At 46.8% G+C, this 17,532-nt stretch overlaps 1 protein-coding gene across 3 annotated transcripts in view; it reads left to right on the forward strand.

Annotated features, from left to right (window-relative positions):
• The first annotated feature begins 11,198 nt into the window (after positions 1-11,198).
• Positions 11,199-17,532, forward strand: part of ERCC6 (ERCC excision repair 6, chromatin remodeling factor) — a 33,172-nt gene continuing 26,838 nt past the window's right edge. The window contains exons 1-5 of one of the 3 annotated variants that reach the window (XM_032226873.1): positions 11,199-11,965; positions 12,782-13,225; positions 13,784-13,901; positions 15,033-15,165; positions 16,102-16,792. In XM_032226873.1, coding sequence (XP_032082764.1) covers positions 12,783-13,225; positions 13,784-13,901; positions 15,033-15,165; positions 16,102-16,792 — 1,385 coding nt within the window. In that variant the 5' untranslated portion in view covers positions 11,199-11,965; position 12,782. Of the gene's footprint in view, positions 11,966-12,781; positions 13,226-13,783; positions 13,902-15,032; positions 15,194-16,101; positions 16,793-17,532 lie in introns of those variants that run through there. The other 2 variants (XM_032226874.1, XM_032226875.1) reach the window with 2 other exon arrangements.

The raw sequence follows: 17,532 nt of genomic DNA on the forward strand, positions 1-17,532 counted from the left end.
TCGGCCCAAACAAAGGAAGCGCTAAAGAGCCCAAAGATGCCCAAGTGGGAAGGCCTTCTGCCGCGAAGGAATTCTTCTGTGAGCCTTTCACACTTTCCTACAATTCAGCCTCTTCCTCTCACAAATTAAGTCTTCTGCTTCATCCGAGGGCCGTGGCTCCCGTGTCAACTCCTGCCCTTGTGCTAAGCAGGGCAGGATATGATTTGAAGAGCTGTTACAGTTACAGGATTTAAAAATATTGGGATCTATTCCCCCCCCCCAAAAAAAATGGACCGGAGATGAAATTCCTCGTACTTTTAGAATGATTTCAGAGTGTTCCTGCAGTTTTCTGAGGATCGGTAGAATTAAAGGATAGAACAAGGCTTTATTCCAGAAATCCAGGATGGGAAATAATGGTCAAATTGACACACACACACACACACACACACACACACACACACACACACACAGGCCTTATAAAGGCAGCCCTTGGATCCCATGGTGAGGACTTAGGATATTGTATAGATCAGTGTTTCTCAATCCCAGAGACCTTAACGTTTATGGACTTCAACTCCCAGAATCCCCCAACCAGCCTGCGGAGGGGAGGTTCATACAAGGTAAAGTCCCTGGGGTTGAGACAGTGGTGGGATCCTCCCGGTTTAACAACCAGTTTGGTGATTGCATGATTTGCACACACGTGAGCAGTTTGAAGAAGTCTTCACTCCCGGGTTTCTTCGGGGGAGAAACGCAGCGGATTTGCTCCTCTGCACGAATCAGCTGGGAAGACAAAGGTAGGAAAATAGCGCAGGGGCGAAAGGGCCCACCTGATCATCGCCCAGACTGGCCCGAAGCGGAAGAGTCCCACCCCTGGGTCGAGATGGTGCTGGCTTCCCTGGGGTCTGCGGTAATAAGCCGTTACTGAGAGGTTTCGTGACTTCTCATTTGGGTCTGATGAGGGCTACTGTTCAAATCAGTGGTCAGATTTATTGTTTCAATGTATTTTTACTTAATTGCTTATTTACAATTTCTTACTTATTGCAGTGTTTAAAAGGCAGTTTAGTGCAATGCAGCAGAAGGCGGCCGATATCGCCATAATTTATTCAGCTCTCAGGTAAAAACCGACAATGTTGTAGGTCGCAGCAGGGCTGAGATACCCGCGGGCTTCATCCGGCTTTAGCAGAGGGAGACCGACGTAAATCAGTCAATAATGGAGGGCTTTAATCCTTGGGGTGTCACCGTTGCCCAGCCATGCGAGATAATCCTTATTCCGTGATCTGAGAATATTTCCACTGGTTCCACACAAGCCGGCTAAAAGTCCGGGGCTTTGACACACTCTGGGGCTCTTTATTGGGCAAGAGAGAAAAAGAAAGGGGGGGGGATGGGGAAAGTGAGAAAGCTGCCAAAAATGGGAGAAATGAAGACCTCAAAAGGAAAATCCCAGACTGAAGGCATTAGTCAGGGACACATCACCCTCCGTCTAAACTGAGCATCCCAAGACGACCTCCTGCAATCCTCGGCCATCTCTCATCCAAAGAGGCTGAGCTGCGGTTTTAAACCTTAATTCAGCCCAAGTAGCCCCCAAAGAGGCTTCAATCCGTTTAGCCCCTCCGTCCTACCCCCCTCCTCCTCTGCCTCCCCCCCCAGCTGCCTGCTGGAACTCCAGGCTCCTGACCACCCTTCCCAGCTCCAGGGCTTCCCACACTGGGCCCTACCTGCCCTTCCGGGCCCTCTGCGTCAAGGAGGCCAAATAACCTCAGAAGAGAGGTAAAAAGGGAGAAGTCACGCGTTCCTTTGCGGATTTCTAAACTTCTGGCATTTAGTTGCCAATTAATATAGTCTTTCCACTGCAATGATAACCCCAAGGCTGCCACTGATGCTTTGTTGGTCCATGAGAGCTATGAAGCAATAAAACTGTCTAAAACTAAAACACGACACTTACCTTACGTTATATTTCCATTCCGTGTTCCAAATGGGCAGCTTTTGTGAAAAGAGGAATGTCAACAATCTCCTCCAGTTTTGCACTCCTTTTTTCTAAGGGGAGCCTTCCCTCCCTCACCCCCATCACTCAGGAACCGAAGAAACTTCTCGGGTGAAACGTTTTCAAAGAAAAAAAACAAGAAAGTCCGACTGCCCTGTGGAGAAGCACAACAAACTCAGTCCTGCTGATGCGGAGGTGGGGTGTGTGTGTGTGTGTGTTGAACTAGAAGACCTCCAAGGTCCCTTCCAGGTCCTTTTTATTCTGTAACACCTTGGCCCAAGGTGCATCTATTCTGATTGGCATGGATATATTGAGAATCCATTGAATTCACTCCTTGGGTTCCCCCTTCACATAAAGACGAGGGCTTAGTGAGATGCAGAAAACAATTAGTTAAAATATATTATTTTGTGACTTAATGTTAGAAAATGGGGGAAGAAAAAAAACACCTTTGTATTTCCTATCTGAAATACTCAGAGCAAGTATACGGTGATTTCCATCATTCTAAAAAATGTCAAATCTGGAACAGCTCAGCTGAGTATCTCATCCTAGCAAGAGAAAAGAGGAAATGCTTGGTACTTAGATTCTGGGAAGTGCCAAATGATAACCAGCTTAATTTTGTCTTAAATAAAACATTTGCCAAAAATAAGGAGTCAGCCATTCTTGGGAGAAGGGTTCCAGTCTGATGCATCACTCAGATTCTGCCTTCTGAGAAAATCTGGGACAAGCTGCTGCCTCCCGGCTTCTGGGTCCCCAGAAAGGAGTCCAGAGCGGAAGGGCAGCTGGTGCCTTTCAGGACCCCCCCTCACCCTGGCCCAGCTCCTCTCTTCAGAAGAAGCAAAGGGGGACAAAGTAACTCCAGCACTCCCTTCCTCCTTGACTGTGCTTGGGACTAATAAGGCTCAGAGAGAGTCCAGGATTCTCTTCTGATTCTGTTTATTCATTCCTCCTATCTATTTAGCTGCCCATCTCATCCATGTGGCTCTGGCAGCCCACAGTAGAATCAGATCATAAAAAGTTACAATTACAATACTAAAATATTTTAAAAATAATAAAAGCATTAATATTCATTTAAAAGGCTGGGAGCTACGAACCCCACGCGTCCTTTGGCTTTGCCACTTTCCCCAAGTTCCTACGTAAGTCTTCCGTGTGGATTCTTTTTGCAGCTGCCCATCCTGGGCCTTGTTAATTCCCTCTGCTTTGCTTCAGTCTTGTGTTTTTAGAAATGGCCCCTTGTTTTCAGAAAATCTCCCAGGCTTCCTGCACTTTGTCTCACATTCTATTTTTGCTAAGGGAACATGATCCGGTCACCTTCTTCCTGGGATGCTCTGAACCAGAACCTGGGCAGGAGTCCGGGGATGGTGAGAACAATAACAAAAAAGCCCAATCACTCACCCAGCCGATGGAATTGTAACCCCCAGAACGTCCCCTTGAATTAATTAGTCAACTCCACCCGCTCGGCTGTGCAACAGGAAACGCTAATAGTGGGCTAATTAATATTCACTTTCCCAGCTATTCAACTCTAATCCCAAACATTCAGCACCAAACTTTCGAGGCCCCCTGTCTCTCTGGGCGTTTGGGGTTTTTGTCCTGCTGTCTACTGCAATGCAAGAGGCGACAAAAATGGAAAAAATAAAATTAAACAGAAAACTAAAACGAACAAAACCCCCAAAGGGCAGATTTGGTAGCCGGCTGGGTCTTTTTCTGCTATCAGTTGTCTTCTCTGTTTCTATGAAAATCACAGGATCCCAGTGGGGCTCCGGACGAATGAAGGTCCAATCTTTTCTTGATAAGCTTTTATTTAAAAAAAAAAACTTTTATGAATCCAGGGTGCATCTAACTCTATTTCTTACACACATATAATTTTTCTATCTATCCACATAATGCTCTATTTCATAGGAACCTCAAGGCGGTATATAGTCCCTCCACTTTTTTTACACCACCAACTACTTCTTCCCTACTCATGAGAATCAGGTCTAGATTCTCTTTTCCATCCCCCCCCCCCCCTCTGGAGCATGAAATTAGCAGCTAGAGCAAGGATTCAGAGATCTACTTGGATTAGAAAGGTTTTCATAAATCACTTACTTCAAAGTTACAATAAGCTGCCCTTGATTAGGGATGCAGTTTACAACTGAGAGAACGCCCCCATCTAGTGGTAAACATATGTGGTGCACTTATACTTAAGGCTCAGGTTCAAATTCTGTAGAAAAGGGTGTTTGTGAATGTTACCGGAGACATTGAATCTGTTAATCGGAAACGACCTTGGAAACTACCTGCACACCGAGTTTAACCCTGATGCTGCTGATCTCTTTCTTCCCACATCTTGTCTGGAATGGTATAAGGTCTCCTGCCTCAGCAGGGGGTTGGACTAGAAGACCTCCCAGATCCCTCCCAATTCTGTTGTTGTATGTTCTGTGATCTGCTTGCTCTCCCCATGTCCCCAGGAGGGAGACAGCTGCTCCTGTAGGCTGTTTTCCAAGTACTGAGAAGATGCTACCTCTTCATAGCACGGCCCAGAGCCTTCACCGGAATTCTATAAAGCCCATCCTCATTATTGATTTTTTGGCACAACATTGGTTGAATGTTGATGCTCAAAGATGGCGCATGAGGAAAGGACCGTATCGTATCCCTTGAGGTTAAATGCAACGTAGAAGGGGAATTCCTGGAACAGTCACAGTGAAAACAAACAAAATGCCTGGAAATATTCATCTAATTAACACTTACAGCCGATCCTGACTGAACTTGTACATCTTCGGGTGGGCCTCTCCAGGCTGCAAGTAATGAGAATCATATGATTAAATCCAGAGGTGGGTTCCTACCAGTTCGCACCTATTCGGTAGAACCGGTTCGTCAAATCTACCGAACCGGTTAGAAGAGGTTCCACCAGTGGACCCGGAAAGCAGGCCACACCTACAGAAGAGGCTCCAAAAATTTTTGAAACCCACCACTGATTAAATCCAAACCTTACAATATGTAATAAATATTTTTTTTAAGTATATAAGCAATCACATGATTGTTTACATATTCCTGTAACATAAAACTCTGAATTTTTATTTACGTGGTGCTACTAATTTCACCTAATTTCCACTCATTTGCTGGATTATTTGAAATTTCTATTCTCTTGCATCCCTGCCAAATAGATTTATACTTGAGCAACATTACAACAGTTTGCATTTCTCTCTGTCTCCCTCTCCCTCTTCTTATCGGCACCGCACTTACTAAACAGAGCGGGATCTTTCTTTTAGGTAAATGGGCCCAGGATTACCTTGTGAATTTCAGAAAGAGCTTAGGAAGCGAGTGGACTAATTCGAGGGGGGTTAAAAGGGAAGTTGGGAAGATTAAACATCTCCAGAATGCTTGTGGTTTATTTGAACCTGTCAATTGTCCAGTCACTTGTTGTGATCAGGGCAGCAGATAGCCCCTCCACACACACCCATAAGGCTGGAGACTCCACCACCCATCCACTCAGCAGTCCCCCTTTGAAGGAAGGGGATGCTAAATTAGCTTTTTGCAGATGTGTGAAGGAAGCAAAAAGGATAGACACAAAGGACTGAAACCATTCTATGTCGGTTTTGTTTTAATCATTTGGGTTTGTTCCAACAAATTTAGTAATTTTACTTTCTTTCTTTGTTTCCTAGGAAACCACACTGAGTTATGGCTGAAGGAGGAAAAAAATATGGAAAGAATTTCCCCTGAAGAATTTTGCCTTCATCTGCAAATATCATTAGAGAAAGGATGCATGTGCTAAGAGATATGTCACTCCTGAGATATCAGCGTTTTACATCTGCGTAAACCATCTGAAGAACTTGGTGTTGCCAGGCAGAATGAAACTCTTGATTCCTGGAGCTTTATTCCGTATTTGCACCTCACCAGAACATGTGTACCTCTTCTTTCCAGCCGTGTCCTCATGACGTTGCCTTCATCTCATCCCCAGTTCCCCTGAGGTTTACCTCCAGCACTTCCCGTGCTAAAATAGTCCCCCCTTAAGCAGGGAGCAGGAAGCGGCTGTCTTGGTGTGGGTGACACTTTGTGTACTTCAGCAACCATTAGGTTGCGTGTTGTGTCGTCTCAGGGCAGGCCCCGCTCCTTCCATCCTTGACTCGGATCCTTCGATCTGCATGAACGGCAGCTGGAGCAAGAAGGACCTCAAGGAGAGGCCAAGAGCAGGGCTGGGTCAGGGGAGAAACTCCGGAGTCCCGTGATCTTGGATCCTTGGTGGCTGCTGGGAAATGGATCGGTGCCTTGTGGACAATATGGGGGTTGGATATGTCTATCCCTGCATTCCTTTCCCCCAATATGTAGTTTAGGAGAGAGAGAGAGAGACAGAGAGAGAGAGGACAGTCTTAATCTGGATGGAAATGTTACTTTCCCCCCCAGGTGAGTTGATTGATATCTATTCTGGAAGAACATCTTCTCTCACTGAGTTCCCAACCGTTGACTCTTTGGCTAGTGGGTGGGTCAAAAATAACCTAAATTAATTAACACTTGAAGTGGTACGGTGGGCTCATTTCGTAAGCAGGAGGAGGTATGTGAAAGTCTAGTGAGGGAATCGTGGGGAAAAGTCATTCGATTTCACTGCTGGTTGGGACCTTCAGTTAGCCAAAGGGTTTCTGAGAATCGGGTTCTTCTGTTACTGCTGGATGCTGACAGCCAAGTGTTTAATGTCATGGCTTGTGTTTTTAGCTGTCTTACACCTCCTTCTCCATCACTTGATGAGGATCTACCTTCAGAGTTGATCAGGGCTGTAATTAAGAGGTTTCTAGTAAGCCTCTAACACCTGGAATTCATAGTCACAAACTACTACTTTTTTCCTCAGGATTGTAGCAGAACTCTCACCCGTATCCTTTGGGGTCACTCTGAAAGGGATGACAAATTTGTGCCGGTTTAGCGAAATACTAAGCAGTGGCGTTCGATGGTCCTTCAGGTCTTTACGCAATGCCAGTAACGCAAGGATAATCAAGGACTCCACCTCCCTTATTGTTTCCTCATGTAGTTGGGGTCAAAGGCCAAAATAATACCGCCTTCGTGTGGATTTACTTAAACATTTAGATGTTCGCCAAGACCGAAGACAGAAAGGAGTATGCCGGCTAGGCAGTTGGACAAATCCAACCTGCTGCAATGCACTGTAAAAGTCGACTCCTGACAGACGTCAGCTTCACAGATTAATCTTACTTACATATATGTCTCATTTCCCCCTTAAGGTTTTGCAAGAGCATTTATTTCTGCTGTAGTAGAAGAAAATCACAGCAGCCCTCCTGGGCATTGCATCCTGCAGACGCCATCTCTTCGGCCTCCCACATTAATTTCCTCCAAACGATGCCAGGGGGCCTATATGTTACGTCCACACCGTCAGCTTGACAAAATTTTGGCTTTTATTTATAACCATTTGTGTAGAAAGCATCGGTTTGTGTTTGCTTGTACCTGTCGTGCAGGGAATTTCCACTTAAATGGCTCCTGCATCTGGAGTTGCTGAGGTTTCTGTTTCTACCACTAATAAAATACGTTTGTGCTATAAATAAAATGCCGTGTCCGAGGGGTGGGCTACGGTTGGCCAGGGCTGGCTGGCAGGCGAGATCGCGTGATACTCATCTCATCTTAACCCTCTCTCTCTACAGATAGTCCTCAACTTAAAACAGCTCTCTTAGTGGCCTTTACGAAACTGCAACATTGGAAAAAGTGACTTATGACCATTTCCCACACTTATGCCTTGGTCACGTGATCCAAATTCGGGTGCTTGGGGACTGACTCATATTTACGAGGGCGGCAACGTCCCGGGGGGGAGGGGGGGGAGGTGATCCCGGGCTTTGCAGCCTTCTGACATGGGAAGTCAATGGGGAAGCAGATTCAATTAACAACCATAGTGGTTTAACAACTGCGGTGATTCACTTAACAAATGTGGCAAGAAAAGTTGTAAAATGGGGCAAAACTCACTTAACAAATGTCTCTCTTAGCAACATAAACTTTGGGCTCGATTATGGTCGTAAGTCGAGGATTACCTGTATGTGACTAGAAGTCCCTTGTCTTGCTTTCATTAATAACTCAGTGACCCGTGGCGTTTATTGTATTTATTTATCCCTCCGTGCGGCCAAACTTCAACCATCTCTAATAGTTTACAGCTTGTTACAGACGTTGGCTGGAGGAAGCTGGGGTGGAACCGTGGCTTCCTCAGTAGCAGAACCGGAGTAATGACAACCTCCAGCCTTGCTCTGTGATTCTGTCCATCCACCCCTCATTTCCCCCAGTGATGCTTCAGAGCTTCCAGGACGTTGTCCTAAATCCTAGGTGTGCCATCAGGTCCCCAGACGCGGAGCTCTGCTATATACTGTGCAACAATGATGCATCTCCAGGTGGAAATTAAGAAAATTAATAGACAAAGAAGAACAAAAGAATTACACTAAAGAAGAACAGTTGAAGGAATGCGGCTTGTCTGGAAATCCTCAATGGGATTTTATATTTACCTGGCTTACATAAACTTTCAAGCTGTTCAGAAATGGCAGGCCCGTTTTTTGAAACTTTTCTTTCTTCTATATTTCTGACATTTTCAAGCCATCTCCTATTCTTTGACACTTTAATTATTGAGAACATCAGGATTCTGACAGTGAAACATGCTATCTATTCTCTGTTCGCTCGTTCATTAGTTTTAATTAAACTCTTTAATTTTATTTATGCTGCCACAGACTGATTAACAACTTGCCAGCACAAATCAGGAAGTCTTAAAAAGCACCTTGAGAAATCTTCCTTTCTCTAAGCAAAAATCTACTGTAATAATGCAGAGAGATCTGCAGGGCTCCTGAAGCCCCAGCTCAGAAATCCTGCCAGCAGCCCACCCCCCACCCCCCACCCCTTGCAAATTTCTTTTAACTGTTTCAGGAAAACAACCTAGGCTGATTTCTCCCTATAGAAGGATTTCCTACTACATGGAGCAGTTAGACTTATATACTGCTTCCTAGGGCTTTCAGCCCTCTCTAAGCGGTTTACAGGGTCAGCATATCACCCCCAACAATCCGGGTCCTCATTTCACCCACCTCGGAAGGATGGAAGGCTGAGTCAACCCTGAGCCGGTGAGATTTGAACAGCCGAACTGCAGAACTGCAGTCAACTGAAGTAGCCTGCAGTGCTGCATTTAACCACTGCGCCACCTCGGCTCTGAATACAACAGTCACGGTGGTAAAGGTAGAAGTCTGCTTCCATTAGGCCCTGCTCTACACCTTTGGGTAAAACAAAGCTGTGTTGGCCCACCTCTTCTGTCCAGTCCTAAAACAATGGGCAGGTGCCACCTCATCTTCCTCCTAATCGTCACATGAAGATGCCCTGCTAACCATTCTTAAAGGCCAGGTCCTCAAGGCATTGCCTTTATTTCATTCCCCAGCCCAACAAATCTGCAGCCTTTGGCTACTCAGCCCAACAAGGGGTGCTCTCTCTCTCTCTCTCTTCTCCCAACATAGCTCTGGCCACGAATACAACCTAAGATGCTTCACCCAGGAGGTGGCTGATGACCCTGAGGTCTGAGGTTCACCTGGCTCTCACTGGCCATTTTAGGCTGCCACTACCATCCCCTAACCCCAAGCAAAGTTTTCTAGAGCTGCTGCTGTGTTAATTGGCAGTAAAATAATGATGTCCCCCACCCCAAACCTGGCCTTGTCTTGTACCTGCCAGGTCTCTGCTCTCATGGAGACCATCCATGGCCTTCAGCTTCTCCCTTGTGCTCCAGCCAGCCCACCCTAATCCGCCAGCAGAACGTCAGGCGCTTGCGAAAGCAGCAAGAACAATCAAACGCTTCATCTGTGGAGTCTCTGGAGCTGCACCATGGACTCACAGAGAAGGAAAGCACGGAGCATCTGCTGGCTGCCCACTAGAGCCAGGAGACGCTGGGGCAGGCGGATACGCTAAGCTGCAGAAATCTCAGTTCACCCCATTGGCCACCCAATACTTTCTCCAGGCTACCTTAAATCGGGCTTTGTCGCTTTTCTGGAACAGTTCTAGTCATGTGGCAAAAATAGCATAGAAACAGTTGCCAGGTGTGGGGCAACTCTCTATTCCGTATTGGCCACACGACAGGTGCCATATTGCATCCAGCTGAAGTTCATTTTCCTCTTCATTAAAGTTATTATACAGATGAAACTTGTGTCTATGTCTAATCCATGAAAGTCTTTGTTAAATATGAAGGTTGAGCCATTTCTACATTTTGCATGGCTTTTTCCAAAACCGTAGCTGATAGGATCGCTCACCCTGATGTGATGCTGATCCCGTAAATCCAGAGATCTTCTGTACAAAGACCTGAACCTCCTATCCGTATTATTTCTGCATATGCAACCTTTGCAGATACTTTTGAGTTGTCTCATTACCTGACAACTTCTCTATTTCTGCTGATCAGTGTTTTGAAGCTGATGATCCCACCTTCCTTAGCAGGAGGAACATTTATCTTGTTTTATTTTATGGGCCCTTTGATATTGTTCTCAGGATGAGCAATTTCCTAAAATTGCATCCCCCCCCCACCCCTAATATGATGGGGTCAGCAAATGGTGAATGCCCATCCGTCCGTCCGTCCGTCCGTCCTGGAGAGGCAGGAGCCAGGTGTGAGCTGCTTTGTTGGTCCTCCGGTTCTTTCCTTTGGACCGGAGGCCCCACTGTTTTCCTTGCCCCCATCCTGCCCATCACACCAGGCGCTCTGGGGAACGGGCCTCCCTGTCTTTCCACTGCCCTCCCCTTCGATTACCCGCCACCCCCACCGGGGGCGCCCTTCCCAGGCACCCCCAAAGGCCCAGACGTCTCTCCTTTATGGAGCTCTGCGCCTTTTATTGATGATGCTGTTTGGGCTGTTTTGGGTCCCTCTGTCCATCCGTGTCAATAGGAAGAGGAAGGGGTGTCATGCATGTTATCTGTAAAAACAATGAAGCTGGGATTAAACGATACTGAACTAAATAACGTTGCTGGTGTTCCTCCACCGCACATGACAACTTTAAGACTGGTGGACTTCAATTCCCAGAATCCTCCAGCCAGTTGGGGGTTGAAGTCCACCAGTCTTAAAGTTGCCAAGTTTGAAGACTTCAGCTCCACCGCGACAACTTTAAGACGGGGTGGACTCCAACTCCCAGCATCCCGGGCCTTCAAGCCCGCCCCTCTGAGAGACGCCCAGTTCCAGCCAATGGTCCACCGGCAGACCGGAAGAGGGCGGCCTTCGCGCAGGCGCTCTGGGCGTTCCGTGGCCGGAGCGCCGGACCCGCCGGAAGTCGGGGAGCCGAGGGGCGCATGCGCAGAGGGCTGCCGGGGTGCCGCGGCAGGTCGACAGCAGCCCCGGAGTGGCAGAGAGAGGTCGCCGGCGGCCTCGCCTCCTCCTCCGCCTCCTCCTCCTCCTCGTCCCGCGGCCTCCTTCCGAGCGGAGCGGCCTCCGTCCCGGGACTCCTCCGCCTCTCAGTAGCTGCCACTTTCTCGGCCGCCTCGATCTTCGGCTCGCCTCCCGCTTCGGTGCCCGAGTGGCGGCCGCCCGAGCAGGGCTACCCTCGCCCAGCAGCCCCCGCCAGTCCCTGCGGCTGGGATCGGGAGGAGGAGGAGGAGGAGGAGGAGGAGGGCAGGTGGCTCCAGGAAGCCCCCGGGCTGCTGCGGGGCCTCCTTCAGAATCTGACCGTGGCCGCCGTTTATTCACCCGTCAGAGTTACAGGCTCCGAGGAGGAGGAGGAGGAGGAGGAAGAGGAGGAGGAAGAAGAGGAGGAGGAGGAGGAGGAGGGGGAGAGGAGGAGGAGGCTCCTCCCGCAACGGGGCCTGTTTAATGTAAGGCTGGTCTTTAAAGACGGTCTTTCTGCTTTGAGAAGGGCCACAGACTTTGGCCAAGGCAGAGTGGGACCGAGTCCAGGTGGGATAGAAAGACCCTCCTGAAGGGGAGGAGGAGGAGGAAGCAGCAGCGGAAGAGGAGAAACGGCCGCCTTGCCTGCCGCCAAGGGGCCTGTGGGGACTTGCCCAAGGAGGCAGAGCCTCTCCTGCAGGGCCAAAGCCTCGCCTGGTTCTGCAGCCCAGGTATTGAAGGACAACAGAGGGGCTCTTCTGTCACAGGGCAGGAGGGGGGGGGGTGGCTGAGTCATTACGTCCTGCTGGAGATGTTCCTAAATGCTCCCTTTGAAGGGTGACGCTCCTCCTTTTTTTCAAAGAACAGGCTTTAATGAGAGGCACCTTCTGACCGATCATCCTTTCTGTGCATCGTTTCAGGCCAAAGGCGGAAAGAACAAATACGGAGATCTTGTTTCCCACATTAAAACTTTGGTCGTTTGTGTATATTTGGCCTGCACCTTATGCTGGCAGCAGCGTAATCGCAGTTAGACTTATAAGCAGGTTCTCATCCCAGGCCTCGCATCTGAAATTGGCTCTGTTGCTTGAGCCAACCAAAGCATGAATAGGCAGCTCCGTTTGCTCCCTTGAAAGTAATGTTTCTGGAGTGAATTGGGTATCGTGGTATATTCTTAATTATTTAAAATTAGATTGTTGAGTTTTGTCCTTTACATACAATTTCCCATAAACCTTACATGTACAAATAACCCCGCGCATCTTAAAAGTACAAAATATTAACTTATCGTAGCAGTTATGTGAGAGCAGATGATAGTGTCTTGGTGCTTAAGGCTGCAGAACAACGGCGTATTCCAAGACTCTAAACCTTTGCAATATGAGGCTGTAGTGGCTGTTGATTATAATTGGAGATTATGTAAGGTTTTGAAGTGAGTCAGTATATCATCTGATTTTTGGCTTGTTCCATGAAAATTCAAAATCAGAGCTGCTCAAAATGCAAATTCCTAAAATTCAGTGTCCAAAATGGCTTTTTCCTTTTGTGGTTGAACACAGGATGCCTGCCCAGAAGCTCCAGCCAGAAGGAAGCCTTCAAGCCCAGAAAATTGATATCGGCGGCGGCGGCAGCAATGGCCGAGCAGATGGCCGAGCAGATGAAGCAAACAAGCCAGGGGATGATTGGATGCCCCGTGAATATCATATGGGGGACCACGGGGAGGGGCGGGCCTTGGAGAACAAAGCACCGTCGGCAGAGGCTTCTTTGGGGCCCCTCCGAAAAGGCCCCTCGCTGCTAATCGACCGGCAGCAGATTCGGTCCGTGGCCCCCAAGGACCAAGCGCTTGAACTCAGAGGCCTGCTGGGAGTCGAGGTCTACGACCAAGAGGTCTTGGAGCATGGAGTCCTTCAGCAGATAGACAAGGCGATCGGTGAAGCCGCTGAAGGGCGTCCAGTTCGTGATGTTCCTGAAACAGGCGACCAAGCTGAATTGGAAGGTGTGGGGTAAGTGAAGGGAGGTTTTTACTGCCTGCCTGGGCTACGCTTCGGCAGGCCTTCTCTGAAAGTTCAGAATGAAATAAAGCGGCTACGTTGGAGAACAAAGCCTCTGTATCACCAGCAGATAATTTCCTTTGAAACTTTGCAAAAGCAGGGCCTGTGCTGCTAATTGGCCTGCAGTGACTCCTGGCTTCATTTCAGCCCCGGAATGAAAAGCCTTTTCCCATCCTACTGAAAATAATGATTGCAAGCCATCAAATGCCACCTCCTTGATTAGTGAATGCTGAGAACGCAATAATTCCAGTTAGTTCACTTAGCATTGTGAAAGTATGAAAGTGAAATTGCTGATTTGGATAAGTTGCATTGAATTTAGGATGATAACACATATTTTATGAATTGAAGTTTGCAGCTCACCCTCCAGTCTCGCTGCTAGAGCTCAGGTACCAACATTTTAAGGCAGACTGCGGCTCCCCAGAAATAAAGAGCTGTTTGTACTTCCTATTAATATATGTAGGATTTGCTTTTTAATCCAATTATTTTAACGTAATTGAATTTCATTTTCAGACCAAGTGCATCCTCTCCAAAACCATCTGCTACAAACCATACGGAGCAAATTGGGCCTCAGGCTAAGGAGGACATCGGTAGAAAACTGGATTCTGCAAAAGAACAAAACTGCAACAAAGTAATGGACGGTTATTACTTGTGTATGACATTTGTTCTAACTGTTGGAATGATCCACGTTTAATACTTGTTTAAATTCATTTGAAATTTCAATTTTATATATATATAGTATCGCTTACGGGTAAATAATAGTTGGTTTCAGATTGTTACTACCTCTGAAATCCTCACAAAATCAGCTATTACCTGTCTTTGATGTTAACTAAATCCTTAGCATATGCCCTAGTGAAAAGAAATGATGAAGCCTTGTTCATCTCACTCTTAATTTTTTTTCCACAGAGAAGTGATTTTTAAAAATGTTTCTTGTCCTAATTCTTTAGTCATTGTTCATGAATGCAAGTCACAGGGCTGTAAAGTCACGAGATATGCAGGAATACGGAGCCGACCTATAGGCTAAAAAACAGAACCCTATATGTCAGATATACCAAGCCAGATGCTGAGCGGGTGCCGCCAGGGTTCCTGCTCAGAAGCTCCTAAAAGGAGTGAAGAGATCAGCGTAGGTAGACATTCTAAAAAAAGCAGGAACAGGCAGCCTGGTGAGAAATCCTAAAGGACGGGTTTTATGCCTTTTAACTAAGGGGAGGGGGACAGGCGGTGAAACTGTTTATAATTGTCATGGTAAAGGTGGCAGTTGCTTTCTTAGGTTCTCTTTCTTCACATTTTAATCTCTATTTTTCTTTTTAGCTTTCTTTTAGTACTGTTAATGTGTATTCCTGAAAATAAGACCCAACTGGGAAATAAGCCCTAGCATGATTTTCCCCCAGAATGCTCTTAATATAAGCCCTCCCCCCAAAATAAGCCCCAGGTAAGATCATCAGCCAGCCAGATGCATTTAGTACCATATTTCCCTGAAAACAAGACCTAATTGGAAAATAAACCCTGATGCACCTGGATTTCACAGCCATTTGCAAATGTTACCTGTAGTACTGAATGAGGAACTGTATTTAGGGTGAAGACCATTGAAGGGCTTTGCCTTAAACCTCCCTATTGGGCCAGGAATACAGGGAGAGGGGCTTTCCCCATCATGTGACCGTATATTTCCCATTGCTGAAGTACGAAACCTCCGCAGGCTCTCTGTGTATGGAAAGAGGCTTTCTCCACTCGGCTCTTACTATTTCTTTCCCAATCATTTCAGGAGCAAGAGTTTAAAAAAATGAAAACGAAACAAAAGCACCTTCAAAACGCTGGGGAAGAGGAAGATCCTGAAGACGGGACGGTGGGAGACCACGAAGCGAAGGAATCCAGGGATGGGTTTGGAGGCCATTTTGGTAGATGTTTCCTTCAAATGAAATTTCGGTAGTTGAATGCAAATGAAGACGCTAACATGTTTCAGCGGGTGGTTCTTTAGAGAGGCTTAGCACTGTTTTAATTTTGCACACCTGCCAAATGGGATCTCTGAGTAGGCGTGTGGGGATTTTTCACAAATGAAAGTAATTCTCCAGATAGCTCAGAAGGGATGCTGGTCCCCTCGAGATTGGAACATTGGTCTTAATCAATTGCAAGTGTTAATCAAATGAACGGAGATGCAGAAAATGTTTAAGTTGACAAAAAGCATGATTGAAATATATTTTTCATTGCAATATTATCTGTCAGCAGTTAAAATTATGCGGAGTAGAATAACATTGTTTTAATGGAGCAAGCTATCTTTTGAGTATTGGTGGTTATATATGTATATTGAAATTCTAAAGACCCACCGGAGACCTGCAGAGAAAATATGACTTTGCCTTTTTAACGGTTAAAATAAAACGGAAGGTTTGAACAGCAGGAGGTTGGTTGGGATGAAAAATTTGTCTGAAAAACTTGGAATCCTACAGTTGCAAAGGGCCTTTTAGGCCTCTTATGTAGGGCAGGAATCCAGTTTGAAATATCATTGACAAGGGATTAGCTCTGCTGAGCAGAGCCAGGGAAGGAAGGAGTAATTTCTCGGGGTAATTAGTTGCTCCTTTAAACTTTTCTTTTTGGTAGAACATCTTTTAATCATTTAGTCGGAGTTTGCCTTTGTACAACTCGCATCCATTATTTCACAGCCTGTTTTCTGGGATGATGGAGAATATTTCTTACTCTGCTTCTACATTTTTACGTAGAACGCTTCTCCAACATGGACAAATTGCACGACTCTTATTTGCACTGGTTATTGTTGTTAGGGAAAGAAAATTCTGGGTCGACCTTTCCAATGTACTTAGAAGCCTGCGTGTCTCTCTTAGCTCCAGGTCCTTCGTCCCTCGGAAGGATGCTTATGTCAGCGCAGGAAGAGACCGAATGGGAGAAGCTCATCCGAACTGGCCAGATGACCCCCTTTGGGACGAAAATGCTTCCGAAAGAAGAGAGGAAGCCCCGGCGGATCATGCTGAACGAAACGTCGGGTTTTGAAAAGCTTTTGGCAGATCAGGCGAAGCTCCTGTCCGAGAGGAAGAAAAACCCCTTTCGTAAGGGGGCCCAGCAGAAAGCGCCCTCGCGAGGTAGCCAGGCCAAATCCCCAGCCTCTCTCACCAAAGGCAAGAGGAGCAAAGGCCCACCAGAAGCTGCTGGCCCTCTGCGGCGGCAGCAGCAGGAGGAACAGGCTGTCTGCCTTCAAGCCAAAGCCAAGCTTCCCCAGGCCGGGGAATCAGAGAAGAGGGGGCAGCAGGAGGAGTGGGAGGCCTCTGGATGCAGGGGGTCTCGTGAAGACCTCAGCCTTTCGGAGGAGGAGGAGGAGTTTTTTCAGGAGGGTCTGGGTGTGAATCGTCCTGTGTCCTGGGAAGACCCATTGAAGCAAGAAGACCACTCCGATGATGATTTCTTCCCAAGTTCTTCCGAAGAAGACGAAGACAAAGAAGGAGAGGGCGTTATTAGGAGGCGGAGAATAAAGAGATACAAGGACGATGGCAATGAAGATTACTATAAGCAAAGGTTAAGGTCAGTGTAAAGCACACGTTTATACATTGGAAGGCCCAGATTATGGGATTAAAGCAGGTTAAATTACAGGTAGCTTTTGTTTAGTAACCACAGTTGGGTCTGGCGACACAGTGGCTAAGTGGAAAATCATGAGGATGCAAGCGTGCTTATAATTTTATTTCAGCTTTCCTTTTCCCCCATCCCCCCACCCCACGAAATGCCCTTCCCAGCCCTGGGATAATTAGCATAATAAGGGAATTAATGTTTGCATTTGCATCCTCTGGAAAGGAAGGAACTACAGTGGGGAATACGGAGTGAAGGAATGCGCCAGGACCATTTGCCTAACACCCTTGCAGCTCCCTGCCCTGAATGATCTGGTAAACAGCCGAGGCTGTTTCCTTTTGATACGGTGTGCTTGCTTACTCTCTTGTAATCCTTCCATCTCCAATCTCTGCTGTGGGGGGATGGGACAGTGAGAAAAAACGAGTGAGGCAAAGGAAAGATGGCTCAAAGAGATGGTGAGCTCTTGGTCTCTTGTCATCCTTTCTCTCCAGTCTCTCTCTTTCAGGTTAGACCAAATATTTTTAGTGGATGCTTCTTTCTCAAAACTGTAATTAGTTCAACATTTTTAGTAAATGCAAAGGCATCATTGTTACCTGGCAGATACAAATTTGATATTATTATTGTCTTGGCTAGACAAAGTCTGCCGTGTTTATTATGTGTCTTACCCTTCTTGCCTTTATTTGCTCAGAGACTGCAAA

Source organism: Thamnophis elegans, chromosome 11, assembly GCF_009769535.1.
Source record: "Thamnophis elegans isolate rThaEle1 chromosome 11, rThaEle1.pri, whole genome shotgun sequence".
NCBI lineage: Eukaryota > Metazoa > Chordata > Lepidosauria > Squamata > Colubridae > Thamnophis > Thamnophis elegans.